At 42.9% G+C, this 22,128-nt stretch overlaps 1 protein-coding gene across 11 annotated transcripts in view; it reads left to right on the top strand.

Annotated features, from left to right (window-relative positions):
• hectd4 (HECT domain E3 ubiquitin protein ligase 4) overlaps positions 1–22,128 on the top strand; it is a 102,106-nt gene that overhangs the window by 51,955 nt on the left and 28,023 nt on the right. For 6 of the 11 annotated variants that reach the window (XM_084054975.1, XM_084054982.1, XM_084054983.1 and 3 more), the window contains exons 47-66: positions 397–545; positions 731–810; positions 1,897–2,060; positions 2,918–3,155; positions 3,815–3,951; positions 4,061–4,187; positions 5,702–5,839; positions 6,112–6,248; positions 6,396–6,556; positions 7,286–7,467; positions 8,208–8,413; positions 8,837–8,967; positions 10,753–10,958; positions 11,561–11,740; positions 12,191–12,912; positions 13,283–14,041; positions 15,577–15,784; positions 16,515–16,738; positions 20,486–20,631; positions 21,227–21,330. In XM_084054975.1, the coding sequence (XP_083911101.1) occupies positions 397–545; positions 731–810; positions 1,897–2,060; positions 2,918–3,155; positions 3,815–3,951; positions 4,061–4,187; positions 5,702–5,839; positions 6,112–6,248; positions 6,396–6,556; positions 7,286–7,467; positions 8,208–8,413; positions 8,837–8,967; positions 10,753–10,958; positions 11,561–11,740; positions 12,191–12,912; positions 13,283–14,041; positions 15,577–15,784; positions 16,515–16,738; positions 20,486–20,631; positions 21,227–21,330 (4,399 nt within the window). The remainder of the gene's footprint in view (positions 1–396; positions 546–730; positions 811–1,896; positions 2,061–2,917; positions 3,156–3,814; positions 3,952–4,060; positions 4,188–5,701; positions 5,840–6,111; positions 6,249–6,395; positions 6,557–7,285; positions 7,468–8,207; positions 8,414–8,836; positions 8,968–10,752; positions 10,959–11,560; positions 11,741–12,190; positions 12,913–13,282; positions 14,042–15,576; positions 15,785–16,514; positions 16,739–20,485; positions 20,632–21,226; positions 21,331–22,128) is intronic. The other 5 variants (XM_084054979.1, XM_084054976.1, XM_084054981.1 and 2 more) reach the window with 1 other exon arrangement.

The following is a 22,128-nucleotide window of genomic DNA, read 5'->3' on the forward strand; positions in this document are numbered from 1 at the left end:
CTAACAGTTTTTTGAAAATAAATTTCAACGACCCCAAAATTATATATATGACCGCGGACCTCTATCTCAAAATATTTTGTTCCAGGGACCCCCGAAGCAAAGATTTGAGTTACAAATGTTCGCTTTAAAAATACATATATTCAAAGATTTGCACGAATTGTGATTTTTTTTCAAAAATAACAGATCTACTAAGCTATGAGCTTGTATATCTGCTATTTTTGAATAGCCCAAAGAAATCTTAAAATGACATATGGATGCGTTCCCGGTCTGAATGGGTTAATATAGGAACTGTGCTACATACGTGAACAAAAGTTTGATTTGATTTACTCTTTGCCTTTGTTAAATGCTAATTGAGAAAAGGTTGAACACAAGAGATGTCTTTGTCCCTCCCCGCAGGCCCCCTCCTTTTACTGGGAGATAGAGATCGTCTCCTATGGAGACTCGGAGGATGACAGCGGCCCCATCGTGTCGTTCGGCTTCGCCACCGAAGCGGAGAAGAGAGACGGAGCGTGGACCAACCCTGTCGGCACATGTCTCTTCCACAAGTAGGCCCCCCCCCCACTCCCCCCACCCCCCGATGCACACATAAAATCGACAAAGCTCTTGACTCCTATAGAGCTAGCTTTCCTAGCGCTCTGTCTCTTGACCTGATTGCTGACCTGGATTCCTCTCTCTCTCTCTCCCTGTTGTCTGCATCTATCCCCTGTCCTGTCTCTGTGTATGTTGTCAGTAACGGTAGGGCAGTGCACTATAATGGCTCCAGTCTGCTGCAGTGGAAGAGTGTGAGGTTGGACGTGGCTCTGCTTCCTGGTGAGACAGCAGACCAAAATGTCTTAATGTTTTTTATTATTATTATGATTTCCTCCTTTTTTTTCTCCCTCTCTCCACTATATATTTGGTCCTATGAATCCATATTACATTATCTTATGGATTTGATTTAAAGCTACTCTTTAAAGGAATAGTTCACCCAAAAAAAAATGTTTTCTATCGATTAGTCACCTCATGGAGACTTGAATTCATGGATTTATTTAGGTTTCTGTCGCATTCCTAAGTCAATAATTTGATTACCGGCGGAAAGATGCCTATGTATCCGGAAATACACCAGTCATCAAATTATTGGCTTAGGAATGAGACGAAACAAAAAAATCTCCATGAATTCAAGGCTTCATGGGGTGTGTAATTGATAGAAAATAAAGTCATTTTTTGGGTGAACTAATCCTTTAAAAAGTAGGAATGGCGTCTGTCTGCTCGTTCAATAAAAGCACGTTCTCCATGCGTATCTTGCTTCCATAACACATAACAACTTTTGACTACCTGACTCCTGCATGGACTCTGGTGCACTAGCACATAGGCTACTAGGATGTGCAGATCTCTGGCAGATGTTTGTTAAGGATAACCGTTGAGAGACTTTACATACCGTGTATATACACTCTGATAGGCTGTTGGCAGATTGTACATACTGTACATTCATCCAGATAATGCTGGAGGTCTGTTGACAGACCATATTTATATTCATTCTCATATTCACTGTTGATTAACTGTATTCCCTGGCAATGGATGTATAGAGTTAGATGTATATATGTATAGAGTTAGATGTATATATTCATTCATATATTCACCTTATATTTATTGATAGACATATACTGTACATGCACATATGTTCACTCATTCAGATATCTAGGGCTCACATCTCAGTATTTTATTTTATCTTTATTTTATTTCTTGGTTTTAGTTCTTGTCTCTTACTCTCCTGTGTTTCATTCTAACTGCTGTTGCTGCAATGACACCTCATCAGTAAAGGTTCATATCGTATAAGCTCTAGCTGACCTATATATATTTTTAAGTGTGCCATTGTTTGGGAATCACAACGGTTACTCTTTGCTTTCATGCCCATAGGGGATGTGGCTGGAATAGGCTGGGAGCGTTCAGAAGGAACCCCACCGCCCCCTGGCCAGGCCCCTAAAGGGAGGGTGTACTTCACGTACTGTGGCCAGCGACTCACCCCCATCCTGGAGGATGTAGCTGGGGGAATGTGGCCCCTGGTTCACATCCAAAAGAAGGTGGGTCACCTTTTGGTTGAAACGACATACATAATCCTTCTATATAAGTTCACAAAATCTCTGTGTGCGAGCCTCGAGTGAGTGATGGTCTCTATCCCTTCGCGCGTCTCAAGTCGGCGTGTGTATTGCCGAGGACAAAGTCAGTTGTCCAGAACCACTGATCTGACCTATATGCACACACGTAACAGTATAGGCATATATGGAGATCCCGTTGTCCAGACCAGAACGGCCGATCTGACCCATGTACTGATGACATCAGGGATCACAACACACACAGACAGACACAGAGATCTCCATATATGGGCATAAAAGGGACACAGGCAGACAATCGGATACATAGGCATGCATTCCCAACTTAGCAATAGACAGTAGAGCCCCCAAAATAAGGCAACATTTCCTGTCTGTACCTCACCAGGCAAATCACAACATACTGTAGATCAATGGTTCTCAAACTTTTTCATGTCAAGGACCCCCAAAATGATATGTATTTGGCTGCGGACCCCCCCACCTCAAAAATATTTTGTGCAAGGAAAATAGCAGATCTACAAGCTTATAGCGCAGCACTTGGTGCCACGCTATGAGCTTGTATATTTGCTATTTTTGATTAGCCAAAGTATACAATAATGGTTGAAGTGGTTAAAATTATTGTGACCCTATATTAACTCATTTAGCTGGGGACCCGCTGGTACCCCCCAAGGACCCCTGGGGGTCTGCAGACCGCACTTTGAGAACCAATGCTGTAGATTTTACATCACATGAAGAGGATAAAAAAAAAATCACAAGACTAGAACAATTACAAGTCTTCTATCCAAAATGCTAATCGCATTCAAATAATGTTGATGATGTTTCTCTTCTAGAATACAAAGATTCGTGCCAACTTCGGGTGCCGTCCGTTTGCCTACGCAGAGGGCCAAGCGCACCGGAATGCTGCTGACCTGTGTGTAGACCTCGCAGAGGAGATAAGCGCTAATTTTGAAGCGCTCCCCTTTGCCATGGCCTCAGACAGTGACAACGACGCCGGTGCCAGCGTGGCGTCTGACTCTGGCTCCCACGGCCCCCCCTGTCGGATCGCCGCCGTAGCGGTTGCCCAGCAACGTACGTCTCTCTCCCACCACCAACCTCTTGCTTCTAACAATGAATGCTTTTTGCTTTTTGTTCCTTTCTTGTGTTTGCTGAACCGCTTAAAGTATTCCTTATCGAAGGGACTTGTGAGTCAACGTGTGCAGTGGACCGCATGACTTTCAATCAGTTTCACCGTTTTTGTAAGCAAACAGTGAGATAAAAACTGCAGACACGGAGGGTTTCATCTCACTGTTTGCTTCTAGACTACAAAGTCAATCGCATCCCTCCTTTCCCACTGTTTGTGTATCGTGCTTCCCCCCATTTGGTTGCATTTAACCCATTTAGACCGGGAACGCATCTGTGTCATTTTAGGTTAATTTGGCTATTCAAAAATAGCAGATCTACAAGCTCATAGCGCGGCACCGAGTGCCGCGCTATGAGCTTGTAGATCTGCTATTTTTTTTAAATCTTGAACATTTTGCAAATCTTTCAATATATTTTTTAAAGCGAACATTTGTAAAATATTTTGTTCCAGGACCCCCCAGAAGCAAAGATTTGAGTTGAGCTTGTATATCTGCTATTTTTGAATAGCCCAAATAAATCTAACATGACAGAGATGCGTTCCCGGATTGAATGCGTTAAAAAAAAACATATATATATATATTGCTTGTCCTTCTTTTTTGTCTGGACAGAGTACAACAGTGACTTGTCGAGCCACTACAAGGTGGAGCTCAGCTACGAGAACCTGGTCACGTCCGGCCCTGACCCCCACCCTCCCCCCATCGCCGACGACGAGAGTGACGACGAAGACGACGACGATGCCCCCAGAGTGAGACGCCATCTTGTTTTTTTGACGGCCATTAACAGCCCGGTAATTATCACCCTATACGGCCGGTCTTCATTTCACCGTGTTAAAAACGTTTTGTCTGACCTATCAGGAGGACCACTACGCCTTGTTGGTGAAGGCGTGGGAGACCAAAGTGTTCCCGACCATTCGCAGGCGCTTCCGCAACGAGGCCGAGAGAAAGTCCGGCTTGGACCAGATCAAAGGAGCGCTGCAGCTGGGTGAGTAGTATTCGGCTGAGCCATATAAGGAGAGTTGCGTCACCTCCGTTCACTTCATCGGGCCAGGCCTTCTACATAGCCTTCTATTGGGGAATAGTGACAAAGCCCTCAACCGGAAGTTTACGGAATACACTGGAGTCTATGGGCGTTTGTCACTATTTCGAGTTTACATGAACCCACGTGACCGGCACTGTTTCTGCCCCCTCATTGACGTAACTCTTCAATAGAAGGCTCAGGTATTTCGGGGTTGGAGTGGTTAAGTTTTAGTTATACATTGCACTTTCATTATTACAGTTACGTTACAGTTTAGTCACTTTATTAGTGTGATTACGTTATAAAGCATTATGTTGTTGCTTAATGTGGAGGAATTTTGCCAGGGGTCAGGGATTATTTATTTGTTGGAATAACGATTGGATTTTAAAGAACTGAAATGAACCTATTTCTAATTAGTTTAATGTGTTGCATACCTATGCACTGTACTTACTAGGGGGCCTGCAAATTTGTGTAGACGTGAATGCAATGAAAAAGCTATTATGCCGCTTCCCAACACTCACTGTCAAGTGGCACTACATCATTATTTCCATAACCATTCAATAAGCGCACAGCAGTCAAGCAGTCAGTCAATTAATTAAATTTCTTCGCATTTCTTTTTTTTTTACCACTTTCACTTCGCTGGTGTGAACAAACTGAAAGAAGCTAATGATTCATGCCTGTTACTCTAAACCGCTATTTTCCCAGCTATTTTTCCCTGTTTCCCGTCAAACCCTTATGCATAACCTCTGGGCTGATTATTATTCCACTGTTTGAATTGCACTTCTTGCCACTTAGCACCTCTGCTGTGCTTCCAGTTGTGTAATCTGTCTAAACCATTCTGATGTGTGGTCACACTACACTAACCGTCAGAGCACAGTTACTGTACAAAATGGAGATGGAAACTAATTAGCCTCGTACAAATCATAACAAGAAGGAAGAAGGGGGGGGGGGGGTAGGGAGGATTACATTCCACATGAAAGGGATTTGGCAAGAAGTTGATAAATGATGCAATGAATATGATTAAAGCACCAGTGAAATGCATTAAAATAATGTTTCGGCGTCGTGTGTGTGCTTGTCTACGAGTTAATTCTGTCAAGCGTGGAATTTCTACACAAATTCTGCTTGTCACTTTATAGCCGCATAGTATTCGTGTTCTGTGTGAATGTACTGAAGACATTATACACAGACAACACACGGGGGAAAAAACCCTGGTGTATAAGGAACTTCACTGTGGAACGAGGGTGATTTCCCATGACTGGTCACAAGCTCTCAACGCATCGCAACAAAACGCATTGTGAGCTTGTCCAATTGCTATTTTCGAAAAACATTGACAAATCATGACAAATCTACTATTTATGGGAGTCCCTGGCATAACATTTCTTTCAAATGTGGGTCCGCCAAGACCAAATACTACATATCAATTTGGCGCTGCTTGACATGAAAATGTTTGAGAACCACTGCTCTGCTTTCCGTGGCTCTAGGCATGGTTGACATCGCACGGCAGACGGTGGAGTTCCTGTACGAAGAGAACGGTGGCATTCCTCGAGATCTCTACCTGCCTACCATAGAGGACATCAAGGACGAGGCCAATAAGTTTACAATCGACAAAGTCCGAAAAGGTATCTCTCACCCACACAGCTCTGCACTAATGAACCAAATAAAAAAATAATGTGGAACTGAAAGATTTCTGCCTATAAAGATTATGTCCAAAATAGGGACGCCAGGTGAAAAGTGGAAACTCATGTGCGCACCATAACATTGGAAACAACAATTTTTAGTCTATTGAATTTCAGACTGTTATAGATGAATCCTTAACTATGGAGATGTTTTTGAATAAAAAAAAAACAAAGGATCTGATGTGTTGTGCGATGTGTTTTTGATAAACCCCCAGGCTTGACTGTGGTCATCCGCTGCCCGGACAGCAACAACACTAACACCACCACAGGGGGAACAGCCCTGCCCAAGTTTGCCATCCGGGGCATGTTGAAGACCTTTGGACTGCATGGGGTGGTTCTGGATGTGGACACTGTAAGTGCAGTACATGAGACATCAGGATTTGGTTCATTACTACCGGTACTCTATGTCTTAATGGTCAACTGTGAGTCCTGAATGACATCAGTGATTCATCTGTGTGTGTGTGTGTGTGTGTGTGTGTGTGTGTGTGTGTGCCTCCAGGTGAATGAGCTTGTGCAGGTAGAGACGTACTTGCGCAGCGAGGGGGTACTGGTGCGGTACTGGTATCCCATCGAGATGCTGGAGCGCCCTCCTGCAGGATCTCGACGCACCGCAGCCAACGGCTTGGTGTCCCTTGACAGCAGCAACATTCAGATTCACAGGTAACGGGTGCTCGTACACTGTATATGCTCATGGAATTCATGTGCACCAGGCATGGAACTTCCCCAAAAAGCACTACAATGTAAACGAGCCTTCTGGCTTTTTTGTGTGTTTATCCTTTTGAACAGTGTTGATTTTGACAGCAAATTTTGATTTAGTCATAGTCTTTTGAACAAAATTCCATCTAGTTTTAGTCATGTAGTAATCTGTAATGTTTTATTTTTTGTCTAGTTTTAGTCGACTAAATAGCATAAGATTATAGTCGACTAAAATGTATTTTGGCGGGCCTTGATGTGGTAATGGCTGATTTTACACTTGGTTGCATGCTGAAAATAGCTGATCTACAAGCCCACAACTGCGACGCGTTGTGAGCTTGTAGATCTGCTATTTTCAGAGCGCAACACCAGAGCACAAACAAACATAAAATGACTTGTCTTAGTTCTACTGGATCTCTTCTCCACTAGTCCCTCCCTGACATTGTAGTCTAGTTTTTATTTGTTGACGAAATTGTCAATATTTTTCATAGTTTCATCAGTCATAGTTTTAGTCATCGTAGCTTAGTTTTTATTTAATTTGTCAATGAAAAAAGGTTGTCGACGAACATTTTTCATTATAGTTTTAGTCGACGAAATCAACACTGCTTTTGAATACATTTTCAATAAAGTGCTCAATCAATCAAAAAAAAGGTATGAATGATGAGATAAACGTGAATTCTACTGCTTGGCTTCTAGGGAGCTGCTTCGCTGTGAGAGTGCCCTGGCGCGGCTGTACTGTCGCATGGCCCTACTCAACATCTACGCCCCCAAGAGCCCCCACACCTTCACCCGGCTGTTCCACATCCCTGCCATCCGTGACATCACGTTGGAACACCTTCAACTTCTGTCCAATCAGCTGCTGGCTCCGCCTCTGCCCGGTAAACCAGTGAATTTTGTTTCTTGGTGAATTCATGCAGTGAAGTACTTAGAAACCGTGGTTCTCAGAGTTCCCTACCTAAGCCTAATCCCCCTTTTTTACCTTTACTATAGTTTTTAACTTTTTAATCTAGTTGTTTCCTAATAAAGTTGTTTTTATTTTGTTTCTGTTTTGTAAAGCGACTTTGAGAACTCAGAAAAGCGATATGTAAATTGTATGTATTATTATTATTATGATATGTAAACAGTAGCACCAAACACCTGCGCAGTCCAGCTGTGTGAGCCTGTGTCGGAGCCCACACGGAGTGGGGGAGAGAGGGAGAGGGATCTCCTTTTCAGTGGAGCTGATTGACTCATGCAATACTGTAGGACATATGGACAATCTGACTGATTATTAATCATAAGGAGGTGAAATAGTTGTACCTGAGGTAATGTTGGCTAGCCTACTACCATCTAGCGTTAGCTATTCATAATTGTCTCCTCATCAAAACATTGCATGACCTGACGGATTTTGAATGGTTGTCAACGTTTTGATCGTGCATAAAAATCGTGCTGAAAGTGATCCAAACGATATCGTTCACGGCAATCGTTATAGTTTATTTTATTTTATTCTTTATAGTTCTCGTGCTCTCTGTGAACTGTGCTTCATGGAGGTCCTTGAATTGAATTAAGAAGTTTGAAAAGCACAGATGTTTGGACGTGTGTGCTGAACGATCGCTGCGATTCCGTTTTCGTCCTGCAGATGGCACCCTCAGCTCTGGCTCCATCCTGCTGGCCCAGTCCCTGCTGCACAACCTGCAGGGCCAGAGCTGCTCTCCCACGGACCTGTTCTACCAGGGCAACGCTCAGCCCATCCGAGAGTGGCTGACCGTGGCCATCACCCGTGCCTTGCATCAGGGGGAGGAGAGCCTGCTGGAGCTCACCAAGCAGATCTGCTGTTTTCTGCAGGTCAGCACTTTTTTTTTTTTTTACATGAATCCAGATAAATCCAGGAGAGTGCTTGTAATAAACCAACGTTTTCATTGCCAGCTAATAATTCTTACTGTGTATTTGTCAGGGACGAGATTCAAAGAGGTAAAAAAAAAGAAGAAATTGTAATAAAAAGTCACATAAAAAAGGCGGATGCTGTAGGTTTTATATTAGGCTTATGTATGAAATCAATTGACTAATACCAGAACTGAGGACATTTTCACTATGGTTTTAGTTAGTTTTGTGAACACACTATACGGGTACTGTTTTTATTTCAGTTAACTAAAATGTGTTTTTTTTCTTTTTAACATCAAGTATTGGTTATTTGGTATAACAACCTGGATTAGAAGTGATTTTGCTGTGAAACCTGCTTTTGACATGGTGTCCAATAATCTGTCCCAGAATGCACCAGAGCAGTTTACATCAGAGGAGTTCCCGGTGTCGGAGTCAAAGGTCAGCATGGACGTCAGCTTTCCGGGCGCTGCGTTCGTCATCGTGTCCTGTAAGGAGAGCACACTGGGCTGTCGCAAAGAGTGAGTCCATGAGCCACGTTCAGTCGCCACGAACAGCAGTTTACACATGTGTCATTGAAACAAACAATAAAGCACGCACGTCATCCACTCACTGAAAACCAGGTGCTGGGCTCAGGTCAGAATCCAAAAAGAATAAAGTCCGCACACTGGGTCATGCTCTAAAGCTTAAAAGATTATTTTGGTTCCGTTACACCAGAGGTTTTCAACTGGTGGTCCGTGGACCACTGGTGGTCCGTGAAGGTATTTCATGTGGTCCCTGGTCATCCATTCAGTAATGTATACAGTGAAGTTTGTTTTTTTGGGGGGGAGAAACTTAGTCATTTGGTACTTGTGTGATATGAGGACAGTGGAATTAAAAACATTATCAGTGGTAATTGGAGGAGGCTTGTGTTTCAATTCCAAAAGTACTTCAAGCTTTACTACAGAAGAGGATCAGCTCATGGTCCTCAGACTCTTTCAAGAGACACATGTATGAAACACAGTCCCTTGTGAAGTTCTGGGTGTGTTTCCAGACAGTAAAAGCTCAATGTAATTTTCCTTTTGTAATGACGTATCTCTGTGAGAGTGGTATTGCCACACTGGCATACCTGAAGAATATTAGTATTATGTAACGGTATTATGTACAGGGCAAAGTTTGAGCCACAAAATGACATAAGACTCTGTCCCTGACCACCACTATTACCCAAGAAAAGACAGACATGGACCACCTGTAATCATGCCATGGACCATTAGTGGTCCATGGACCACTACTTGAGAAGCAATGCGCTAAATGCCCTGGTGACCGAAGATGACGAGTCAATGAAGTCAGTTTCTGGGAAGTCTGAGGTCAAGAACTGGCACAGAGAAGGGAGTTAGAATCTCAAGAAGATAAAGTTTCATTGTTATTAGGAAATGTGTTTGCTCACTCATGAATGTTACAAATCAGCATAGTATCAGTTAGTAACATGGTAACATGAGTTTAATATGGAAGGTTGGATAAAGTAAGAGGAATAGATCAGTGGTTGGTTCTCAACCCTTTTTTGAGCTCTGGACCACTAGCACATTTCAAGCAATTAGCCCACATATCCCCACCCAACACAACAGTGGTCCCCAGGTTGATTCTTAGTCAGGGCGGTGGTCATTGGTTCACAATCAGTTGAAACCCCCTGGTGTAAAGGAACCAAAATATTTTTTTTAAGCTTCGGAGCATGACCCAGTGTGCAGACTTTATTCTTTTATAAACTATTCTTTTATTTACTCAAGTACTGTACTAAAGTAAAAAAAAAAAAAGTACTTTTACTTTACTGGAGTAATTTTCGTTACTTTTACTTCTACTCCACTACAGAGGTAAATAGTGTACTTTTTTACTCCGCTACAATTATTTGAAGACTACTTTGAAGTTACTAGTTACTTTGTTGATTTAGATTATTATTACAAAATTTAGATTAACCAATTTGGCCCTATATATATACTTCGGCTATTTGAAAATAGCAGATCTACAAGCTCACAACGTGTTGTGAGCTTGTAGATCTGCTATTTTCCAAAGATTTTTATACTTTTTAGACATTTGACAACTTGTGAAATGGGACATTCTGCATAATGAGTACTTTCACTTTTGGTATAAGTATATTTTGATGCCAATACTTTTGTACTTTTAATTTTGATTACCGGACCTATACTTGTCACAGTATTTCTCCATTGCAGTATTGATACTTTTACTTAAGTTACTTTAATTTTGTACTTTTTCCACCACTGTTCATTATTGCCGTTTCTCATCTCTCTGCATGTCTTCTCCCACATGGTCAGCTCCAGCCTATACAAGGCTCCCTGGGCGCGGGTCATGGTGTACGGCCTGGGTCACAAGGTACGCAGGAACGGACAGCTGAACCTGATGGAGGCCATGTGCTATCCCCTGGACGCCTCGCCCACCAACACAGGCCTCACTCTCCCTCCCACCACCAACCAGTACCCCGCTGTCATCATCCCCACCGATAAGGTCCACATCAAACTAGGTGAGGGTCCTACCCTGTTCAAGAACAAATTCCCATAACATCCACCATCCATTTGGAGACGGATGTCTTTCATTTTGGGGGGGGGGCCCAAAAGACCCCCTCTTATAAGTTTTGAAAGCCAATCGTAGCCAATCGGAATGGAATCTGATCGGATACATCTTGATCACGTGACAAGAGAGATAACGTGTATTGATTTGCATGAGTTTGGGCAGAATCTGTAGGGTAGTAACAAAAAGTGTGTTTTGGCACAAAACACACTTTTTGGGGCCTAAATGGGGAGTTGCAACATGATCCAAGGAATCCAGGGGAAAAAAATATTAGGATTGTATGACCTACGGTTCAAGAGTTATAGGCCAAAAACGTGAAGCGCCACCATGAGGCCAATTTGAAAAATTTGGGGCAGAGGTTCTTCCTTGACCTACTACGGGGAGTGTGAGCGCAAAATTTCATGCTGATCGGTACCGAAGATTTGCTGGCACACAGACTGACACACTGACACACGGACATGACCGAAAACATAATCCCTGGCCCCAGCCGTTCCGGCCTGACGGGGATAATGAGGCGTAAGTGTTTAGTAAGTCACATTTGTCTTTTCATTTCAGGAGTGTCGCCCCCTCCTGGTGCTGTGATGGTGCTGCACTCCCTGCCGCTGGAGTTCCCTCTGGCCCTGGCGTTCGCCGAGCAGCTGCTGACGTGGAAGCTGGGCGAGAGAGACGACCGGTCCGAGGAGGAGCTGGATACAGTGCCATCGTCTGTACTGCTGCAGGTGGTAGAGCTGCTAGGTGGGTGGAATGCACTCTATGCTATCTGCAAATTTATGTGTACAATGGTACTTGTACCAATATTGATTTTGGCAGCAAATTTTGATGTAGTTTTAGTCCTAGTCTTTTGAATAAAATTCCATTTAGTTTTAGTCATATTTTAGTCATCTGAAATGTTTCGTCTAGTTTTAGTCGACTAAATATACAGTTGATTTAGTCGACTAAAATGTATTTTGCGGGCCTTGATGGCGTCGTAATGGCTGATTTTACATTTGGTTGCATGCTGAAAATACAGACAGTTTTCGACAGTGAAAAAAGGTAGTCGACGAAAGATTTTCGTCATAGTTTTAGTCGACGAAATCAACACTGACTTGTACACAGTAAAATCCAACTGTGTTCATTTAAATCAATCAATCAAAAAAAATAATTAATATAATTAAAATAATTTCTGTCTCTTTCATTTTATTTCAGGCGGTTTGCTGTGGACCACCGACCTGGCCCCCTCCATAAAGGAACTCACCTTCCACCTGCTGGCCGAGCTCTTCCGCAAAATCCACCACCTGGAGCAGCGCAAGAGCCCCGCCGGCCTGTCCAGCTCCATCGCCCTGCTGCTGAACCCCTGCCTGGCCGTGCTCATGGCCCTGCAGACGGAGCTCCGCAAGCTCTACGACCGCGAGACCCAGGGCTGGGCGGCGGCCGCCGGAGGAGGGGCCGGAGGGGGAGCGGGTGGCGGCTGCTCCTCTTCCGGGAGCGGCGCCGCCTTGGCCCTGGGCGCCGAACAGAGCCGTTTCTCCACCTATTTCCACGCCCTGATGGAGGTGTGTCTGGCGGTGGCGGAGGTCACGCTGCCCCTCAACGTGGGCGGCTCGGCGGTGGGCGCCCTGTCCTCCACCAGCGCCCCCAACCTCAGCGACTCGTCCTCGTCGTCCTCGTCCTCCCCGGGCCAGACCCCCCAGAGCCCCAGCCTGCTGTCTAAGCGCAAGAAGGTCAAGATGAAGCGCGAGAGGGCAGCGGCAGCCGTGGCGGCCGCGGCTTCTCATGGTAAACGTGGAGGGAGCGGAGGCACTCGCCTGTCGGAGAGCGACGGCGCCCTGCTCAACATGGCGGGCAGCAAGCCCGAAGACATGCTGTGGTTCCACCGCGGACTCACTCTGCTCATGATCCTGCGACACCTCGCCAACAAGGACCCCCAGGTAAGGCTGTCACCATTACAAAGTTGCCGATTAATTGTCACTCAATTAATTGTGATTAACGATTTAATTGTGTGTTTGGCCATTGAACATTGGAACGTGAATAAACATTATTTTTGTTTGCCTTTTATGCTTCGTAATAAAACATTGCACAGGGCAGATACTATGTCAAATCACTTAAATATATAAAAAGAAATTATTGTCGTTTAGTAATTTGTTACCCGTCACTTTGTGACGCGTTGTAAGCTTGTAGATCTGCTATTTCTGCTATTTTTAATATTTGAAAATGTGTGAGCATTTTTCAACATGGAAACGATTATGACGATTATGCCAAAATAATTGCGATTAGACGGTCATGCAATAACTCTGACAGGCCTACCCCCAGGGACTGAGCGTGACCAGCGACGCCGTCACGGACGCCTGCCAGGCGTTGGTCGGCCCCACCGCGCACAGCCGCCTGCTCGTGCTCTCAGGGATCCCCACGCACTTGGAGGAGGCGGTGGTCCGCAGCGCCATCCGCAGGGCCTGCAACGCCCACGGGGGGCTCTTCAAGGACGAGATCTTCATCCCCCTGCAGGAGGAAGACCCCAAGAAGCCCAAGGCCGCCGCCGCGACCGTGGTGGTGTGCAGCCCTCCGGAATGTGGCAAGGCGGGCGCGGGCCCCGAGCACCCCGAGCGCCCCTTCCCCAACAACGGGGGTCCCGAGAGTCCCGACAGCTCCAGCAGCGCGACGCCGGCCATGAGCGTCAGCGCCTCGGCCTCCACCAGCCAGACGTCCATCTGTAGCTCCTCGCAGGGCGTCTCTCGCACCGCCAGCGAGCTCTCCGTGGACCAGGAGTCGTCGTCGCCGGCCGCCCCGCCTCTCACCCCCGCCCCGGGCGCCGCGGCCTCGGCCGTCCCTTACCCGCCGGCGCAGGGGGGACCCCTGGACCCCCACACCGTGTCCAGTCAGGAGAGCCTGGACATCTCCCTGTGCAGCACGGGGAGCCTGGGCAGTCTGGGCAGCCTGGGAGAGCCTCTGGACAGTGCGGAGACGGCCTCGGTGTCCGACGGGGGCTCCATGTACACGGTCACCTCGCTGGACAGTAACGCCATCATGGCCAGGCCTATCAAGGGCTATGCTGTGATTGAGGTGGGTTTTGTGTGTCATTGTTGCTTAACCCATTAACACATTACCTGCCGAACACGGGTATACCCGTTGTTTAAAAATACACCCGTTTACCGCCAACAATATCCGTTTTTCAAAATATATATACAGTATATATTTTTTTTTTTCTTATTTTTTTTTTTTAATTTATCCACACAGAACCAGAGATATCACGATCCAAAGATTTCTAGCTCCATTCACTCCATAAAATCCTGTATCTCGGCTCCTGTGTACTTTTTTTTTTACCATGTTATTTTGGGTGAAACATGCTATTTTCAACTGGCTGCAATTATGGAACGGATTACCGCGATCGGATTATTTTTTTCCACGATTCTACGAGACTCCTGTGTGTGTTTAATGAGGGGATCACCGTGAGGACGGTGATCACGGAAAATATGTTGTGATTACTTAAAAAATGGTTAAAAAAGGTTACAAAAACTCAAAAAATGCTAGCAGTGGGGGAATTAAAAAAAAAAACTCTGGCGGGGAATGTGTTAAGACCTGAGGCGATTCTTAAAAATGATTTCTAAATCCTAACAGTTTTTTGAAAAAAAAAACATCAAGATTTTTCATTTTTTTTTGAATGGCCAAAGAAATCTAAAGTGACACACAATGCGTTCCAGGTCTTAATGGGTTAACCACTTTCAACCTGGCGTCTCTATTTTGGGCATGTCTCTATGGGTGAACATTTTCAAAATGATATATACTCATTGATTGATTGATTGAATACTTTATTAACGGTTTGCAAAAAGTACAGTGGGTACAGTTATACAATAATGCTAAAAGGTTGACTCAAATTGTGGTCCTAAAGTATTCAACTCAATGAACTCAAAGAGTTCATTATAGAGATTTTGGACACAGGAACACTGCTAGACACAGCCTTACATATAGGTGTCTGCTGGGCCCACGGAACACAAGCCTCAGACAGGTTTTAAGACTCATCAGGGTTCTCATAATTGTCCAATGAATAATAAACCATTGCTGCCGGTTTACTAGGTTTTAGATTTGACACAATAGCTTGTGTAAAGGTGAGCCATAAAACAAAACAAAAAAACAAACAAATGTGTGACCAATGCAGTGGACCATTATAATGGAAAATGCAGGTGATAATTAAACATTTCCCATTTTCACTTTTAAATCGGTTGTTTAGATCAGTGGTCAATGAGTTGATCCTCTTCTGTAGTAGTTAAGCTTGAAGTCCTTTTGAAATGGAAGAATTAGCCATGTCTTTAATTCCACTGTCCTCATATCACACAAATACCAAATTACTAAGTTTACAAAGATCCTGTTTTTCCTTTTTTTCCCCTGCTGTTTGCATCACGATACATTTTTTATTAAATCGATTTAAATTGTCACCAGTTTGAATCGATTTTAATCGATTTACGATAAATCGTTACATGCCTAACAGTAACTCATTGGCATGATAGTAATTACCAGCTTGTAGGAAAAACAGCATTTAACTTTTTAAGGCCGTGTAGAGTCCTCACATCCATGTCTTTTCTCTTTTCTCGCATGTATAGGTTCGCTCCCGGGCTAAAGTGGAGAAGATCCGCGCCAGCCTTTTCAACAGCAGCGACCTGATTGGCCTGTCCAGTCTGGAGGGTGAAGAGGAGTTGATGGAGTTGACCAATGAGGAGATCCTCACCGCCTCCAGTGTTAACCAAAGCTTGTTCGATACACAGGGCAGCTCTGCACTCGAAGACTACTTCGTCGATAAGTCCATCAGAGGTCTTTATTATACTTCCCTTCTTTCCATACACTTTAATCCATTTTTAGACCCGGGAAAGCATCTGTCATTTTAGATTTGAACCACTTTAACCATTATTTTATACTTTGGATATTCAGCGATGAGCTTGTAGATCTGCTATTTTTTTTAAATCGTGAATATTTGTGCAAATCTTTGAATATATATATTTTTTTTCTTTTTTAAAGCAAACATTTGTAACTCAAATCTTTGCTTCTGGGGGGTCCCTGGAACAACATATTTTGGGGGTCCTTGATATGAAAAGAGTTTATATATAGCAACATACAGTACGTTTTTATTTCAAAACAAACTGTTAGGATTTAGAAGACCTTTGTAGAATCCCCAGAAGCAAAGATTTGGTTACAAATGTTCGCTTTAAAAGATATATATTTATTCAAACAAAACAAAAAAAATATTATTCAAACTAAAGATGTGCTCAAATCTTAACGATTAAAAAAAAATCGCTCGTAGCTCGTAGCGTGGCACTCGATGCCGCGCTACGAGCTTGTATATCTGCTATTTTTGAATAGCCAAAGAAATGTTAAAATGACACAGGTACGTTCCCGGATAGAATGGGATAAACAGTATTTACCCTCTGTCCTATCCCAACATTCATGTTTATTCGGTCCTCCTCTCCCTAAATAAAGCAGGAATGCCTAAAGGAACTCTTCATAACAAAAACCTTATTAAATTATCCTGTTTTTCTAATCCAAGGGGACAAGCTTGTACCAGGGGCTCGAGATATCCTGACGGACATCTTTAAGAGCTGCGTTCACTCCGAACAGATGTTGAGCCTCACACCAGCCAAGCCAGTTAAAGTGTCTGACATTTTCCTCAGCAAAGAGCAGATCAACTCCCAGACCCCTGGAAACCTGCTGCACGTTTTCTTCACCAACATCAGGCCTCCCAAGAAAGTGCTGGAGGATCAGCTAACTCAGGTATTAACCCATTAAGACCTGGAACTGTATCATTTTTAGATTTGAGCTAAAAAAGCATTATTTTACACTTTTGGCTATTCAAAAATAGCAGATCTACAAGCTCATAGCGCGGCACCGAGTGCCGCGCTATGAGCTTGTAGATCTGCTATTTTTGAAAAATTGTGAAAATGTGTGCAAATCTTTGAATATATATATTTTTAAAGCGAACATTTTTAACTCAAATCTTTGCTTCTGGGGGTCCTTGCCTTGGAACAAAATATTTTGAGATGTGCGTCCGCGGCCAAATACATATAATTTTGGGGGTCCTTGACATGAAAATTTTGACCACCACTGATATAGAAACATACGTTTTTCAGAAAACTGTTAGGATTTAGAAGACATGTAGAATCGGCTTCAGGTCTTAATGGGTTAAATAGGATAGATCGTTCAATCCCAACGATCCAGCGCCGCCGCTATAAAATGACAAAGGTTACCACATTTCCAACCAAATTATGAACTGTACTGAATCCAGTTGGACATTATTTTTAATAATATGTTGGAAGAAGGTGTGTTTATCGCCATGAAAAGGTGACACAAACTGAAAGGTATGTAGGAAAATATAAAGTGTTGTGGGCACTGTTTTTTTTTAATGAGAAACAGGTTAGTGGTAAAACGGGATTCAGAATGGACAGTGTTTCCAGCAAGTATTATAATGGAGAGCAGCAAGACATTATGGTTGTGGTTATTTAAAACATCATCAAATATATATATATATATACCAGCGGTGGGCAAATTTGATGGAGAGGGACACTATATTTCCAAACTGTCAAACTGAGCGTCCTTGAAATTAAAATGGTTGAGAATCACTACAAACCCTTCTCTTATGGGGGTCCCTGGCATATCTGTTCAAATGGGGGTCCGTGGGCTAATAAGTGTCAAGTTGTGGGTCCTTGACATGAAAACGTTTGAGAACCACTGTTCTAGCTATCACAGATTTTCAGCAAGCTACACTGTGTTGTGCAATGTAACCACATTAACCTTGGCATACCTGTTTTGGGCATATCATTAAACACCATCGTATGAAGTATACACTCTGGATTAAGTGTTAAAAAGGAGCACTTCACACATTTTCAACCTTATCCTCGTATAATTGGTCCGCGCCAATGTTCTCTATAAGAATGCAACATTTCTATCTCTGTCTCTACTCGCTCTGTGGCTATTAATATATTATATATATATACCAGGGGTGGGCAAATTTGATGGAGAGGGCCACTATATTTCCAAACTCACTCCAGGGGGCCATATTGCATATTGTTGCTGTCGTTTAGAAACCCCTTTTCTCCATATTTTAACTTGATTTATTTCGTAAATGAATGTCCTACCTCGTCATTCTACTATGTCACTCAAAAGTAGCAAAAATAGCGTTTGAGCTTGTAGATCGGTTATTAGCCGCGAGCTGAAAGCGCTGCGGCTCTACAGACAGCCTCAGACATCGTCAGTCGCGACACGACATGTTTTCGACATGTTTTCGGGACACCTATTTGTCTATTGGCTGTCCTGGCTGTCCTTCACTACTTTACAGCCAATGGGGAGACACTACTTTAAAGCCCATGGACGGCCAATGGACGGCCGACATTCACAGCACCCGCCTCCCCTCGCAGCACCCCCCCCCCCTCCGTCTCCATCTGTCCCTCTCCCAAGTCCCTCTCTCTCTCTCTCTCTCTCACACACACACACACACACACACACACACACACACACACACACACACGCGCGCGCACGCTCTCTTTCTCTCTCTCTCTCTCTCTCTCTCTCTCTCTCTCTCACACACACACACCAGCTCCAGCGAAAAGTTTGTGGTTGCTTTGTTGATGTGTTAGCAACATGCTATGCTAACCGTAATAGTGAGAGGACAGAGTGAGAGGCTGAGAGTCATAAAGTCATTAAGTCATAAAAAGTCGGCCAGCGGAGAATCTTCTAATCATCTGTGACTTACAACAGCCGCAGGGCTTCAGTGTTGATTTAACTCTGAGGAGCAGTGGAAGTACTCAAATGTTTTACTTGAGTAAAAGTATTAATACTGCAATGTAGAAGTACTCTGTTACAAGTAAAAGTCCGCAATTCAAAATTTACATGAGTAAAAGTACAAAAGTGTTGGTATCCAAATGTATTTAAAGTACCAAAAGTAAAAGTACACAAATGTTTGAAAATAGCAGATCTACAAGCTCACAACGTGTCGCGATGCGACACTTTGTGAGCTTGTAGATCAGCTATTTTCAAATAGCCTTGGTATAAAATAGGGCTAAAGTGGTTAATGTATGTTTTATAATGTAATAATTTATATCTGCAAAGTAACTAGTAACTCAAGTTTTCAAATAATTGTAGTGGAGCAAAAGTACAATATTTGCCTCTGAGATGTAGTGGAGTAGAAGTACAAGTACTGAAAACTGGAAATACCACAGTAAAGTGAAAAATACCTCAAAATTGTACTTAAATACAGTACTTGAGTACATGTAGTTACTTTACACCACTGATGACATGCCTGTCTAAGACAAGTCCCAGAGTATTCCTAAAACTGTATATATCTGTAGGCTATTTTTATTTAGTTATTATTGTCCATTTTATTTTCTTGCTTAATATTTTCTTTTCTTCATTATATCAATTATATGTAGAACCATCTGTGGTACAAGTTCCAACAACATTTCGCTGCTTGTATCTTTATGAGTCAGTAACAAATAAAGCTTCTTGAATTCTGCACAATCCTAATGTTGTAATTCACTGCAGAAGGACTTGTTTTGTACCACAATAGGTAGCCTAGTCCTATACCGGTTACTTATTTTTATTTTAATGTTAAGACATTTATGCTTGAATGACAGTGATTAGGCCATAACATGTTACAGCACTATACAAAAACAAGACATGACAAAGTCATAATATAGCCGCAAAATGTCATATTGAGGTATGCCATTTTTTGGCAGAGTTCTTCTACATTGCAGTATTGATACTTTAACTTGAGTAGTTGGGGGGGGACACACACACAATACAGCTGCTAATAATATGAATGTCAAATCATATTCAAAAGGACATATATTTTTTTTTTTAAGTTTTTTTTTTTTTTAATGTTTTTTCAAAAAGTTTTTTTTTTCATTTTTTTTTTTAATTTCAATTTCTCAACGGCAGATTGGGGCAAAAAAAGCCTGCCGCTCGCGGCTAAATTATGACTTTAGTCATTTCTTGTTTTTTGCTATTTTCTAATTGGAAAAGTAACATTTTTATTTAATTTCAAATGCACAAGTTATACTTATGTTTACTTTATGAACTTAAATACAAATTCATTTGGACATAAAAAAGACCATAACATTTTAATACTAATCATTAAACAACCAGTATAGACTGAAGTAATTAATGCGGGTCATGTTTGGAATTGGAACAGCTGAAATCAATAATATATGTATATATGTATATAGTTAAGTGAAGGTGGGGGCCGTACGTGGCCCCCGGGCCGCCAGTTGCCCGTGTATAATATATACCAATTGGTATGTGGTTATATGCAGAGAAGGCGGTGTGTGGCTTACCAAAAGTCGGTCGCTGTGACCCTATAAACCGAATCACAACCACTGCTTTGTCTGGTGGGGGATTATAAGAATGCCCTGCTATATTTTCCTATGTTTATCTTATTGTAATCTTTCTAGTATTGTCAGAGCATTTACATTTTGTCAGAACACAACATTATTTCCCAGTTAATAAGCAAAAGTGTCCCTTCCACAGATTCTGAGAAAGTATGGCACTCCCAAACCCAACAAGAACAAGTATAGTAAGGCAGGCAAAGAACAACACCAGGGCAAAGTGGTGAGCACCAAACGACCCATCACCAAGCCTCCCACAAAGGAGAAATCTGTGCTCAACAGTGTCAGGTGAGTCATTCAACCCCTGCCCCCCCCATACCTCTCCATCCTCCATCATCATGTCCCCTCCTACTCCCTCAGTTCTAGTGATGCCAACCTCCTGGAGACCCCCAGTACCAAGTGCCGAAACTGAGAGAGAGAGATGGGGCATATTCAGTTGCTGCCCCCTCCCTAACCACATCAAAGATGCCCCCACCCTCCCATCCTTCAGAACTGCCTTCAAAACCCACCTCTTCAGACTTGATTTCCCCTGCTAACCCCCTACCTACCCCCCTTGTTTTTACTTATTTGATTATTTACCCAATAAAGTTTATTTCTCTTTGTTTGTTCTTTCCCATGTAAAGCGCTATTTAAATCTGAGGTGTTATTCCCCACACTGCTATATTAAGCACGTTTTTTTTTCTTCCACGCTTTGCCAGATATGTTTCCAATTGGACTTGGTATAATTGAGCAAATTTGTTACTTTAAAAACCTGTGACCTGAAGAAATTAAGCAAATACGTTCTGTAACTTAGTGACTCAATCAAGCTCACTTCGGTACTCGAACACCCAGGCTTTGAGGAGCTTTGCGTCTGTAATCATACCAGTGTGTTTGTCTCTGCCAGGACTGCGTTGAGCGAGAAGAAGGCAGTTCTGAAGCCCAAGTCTCCTGAGAAATCAAGACCTGATGAGAAAGACGTGGAGAAATCTCCTGCCAAGAAGCCTGAAGGTAAGGCCACGATCTGCACCGTTTAGTTAAACACAGACATCAAATTAAAAACAAGACTGTCACATCTTCATTTACGGACAGACGGTATAATAAAGAGGTTAAATAATGATGCAGATTAGAGCATTTAGGGGAAACAACAATGGTTCCCCTAAATGCTCCTGAGGTAGATTTAATATAGTGAATTTCCTTCCCCGATGCCACAAGCTCTTAATTTTTTTAATGAGTGTATTTCTATTGCAGACATGCTCTGAGGAGTCCTTGTTATGTTGTCTATTTATGTTTGTTGTCTGTTTTGTCTCAGCCATTGTTCTTGCTTGGCTCACCACGACTGCATTTGAAAACGTGGGAATCTTCTAGCGCTTCTAGAGAGTGTACACATGAAACCAAATGGACCCTAATGGGTCCATTTGTACAATCTCTGAGTTAAATTAACACCTAGATAGAAATGCCATTAAATGGTGGTCCGTAGCCTAATGCATGTCAAACTGAGCGTCCTTGAAATAAAAACGGTTGAGAATCACTGCAAAACCTTCTCTTATGGGGGTCCCTGGCATATCTTTTCAAATGGGGGTCCGTGGGCTAATTAGTGTCAAGTTGTGGGTCCTTGACATGAAAACGTTTGACAACCACTGTTCTAGCTATCACAGATTTTCAGCAAGCTACACTGTTGTGCAATGTAACCACATTAACCTTGACATACCTGTTTTGGGCATATCATTAAAGGCTTCGCAAACACCATCGTATGAAGTATACACTCGGGATTAAGTGTTAAAAAGGAGCACTTCACACATTTTCAAC

The sequence above is a fragment of the Gymnoscopelus microlampas genome (assembly GCF_963454915.1).
Source record: "Gymnoscopelus microlampas genome assembly, chromosome: 4".
Lineage (NCBI taxonomy): Eukaryota > Metazoa > Chordata > Actinopteri > Myctophiformes > Myctophidae > Gymnoscopelus > Gymnoscopelus microlampas.